The sequence below is a fragment of the Lottia gigantea genome (genome assembly GCF_000327385.1).
Source record: "Lottia gigantea unplaced genomic scaffold LOTGIsca_2172, whole genome shotgun sequence".
Taxonomy (NCBI): Eukaryota; Metazoa; Mollusca; class Gastropoda; family Lottiidae; genus Lottia; species Lottia gigantea.
The window spans coordinates 3311-4060 of NW_008708529.1; the positions used below are offsets into that span (position 1 = coordinate 3311).

Here is a 750-nt window from a genome sequence, read left to right on the forward strand (position 1 = left end):
CTGAAAAACCATCTCTTTCAAAACGACCTTATTGATGAAGATGATCTGAAAATGATTAACAAGAAAGAAGAAGAATTGAGAAAGGAAGGGGCAGAAGAAATGCTCAATAGAATTTATCGTTCTGGTCAGAAAGCTTTTGATGGGCTGCTCAAATCATTAGCTGATGCAGGTTACGAAGAATTGAGCTCAAAACTTGATCTTGATTTGGAACAGGTAAAATTTCAAACAATTAAACGTGACCATTACGATGCAAGATTCCTGGGTAAAAAAATAAATAAGAATGGGACCATTTGATAAATCCCACCACCCTGCTCGACCACCGGACCTCAGATATACAACTTGGCGATTCAGTATTTATTTCATTGACTTGTTCTATCGTTTAATTTACTGTGTAAATGGTGCTTTTTATTCTTTTTAAATGCACCAATTTTTAACGTATGTTTCGTTTCCAGAAAAAGAAGGAAAGAGCTAATGTTGGACTGGAAATTGATTTGATTGAATTTCCTTATTACTATAATCGGTGGCCAGACAGTAGATCATGGTGTATTATAATGAATAATTGGTTCAAAAACCACGATTTTAAGACTGAAGAAGAATTGAAAATGGTTGTCAAATATTGGTTATGGAAATTGGAGGAAGTTGTTGACAGAGGTTATTTCGAAATAGACATTATCTATGGAAAACGTGTTATTTTACATGAATTGCTTAAAACCAAGCACTCACTCGCACTTTCTGCGAAAGATATGCTTG

General features: G+C 34.5%; 1 protein-coding gene across 1 annotated transcript; it reads left to right on the plus strand.

Moving 5' to 3' along the window:
* Positions 1–51: 51 nt before the first annotated feature.
* Positions 52–651, plus strand: LOTGIDRAFT_176580 (hypothetical protein; the record flags this gene model as incomplete). Its single annotated transcript, XM_009054432.1, has 2 exons — positions 52–213; positions 453–651. Coding segments are annotated over 2 exons (361 nt in total), but the record flags the coding sequence as incomplete, so codon positions are not given.
* Positions 652–750: the final 99 nt, after the last annotated feature.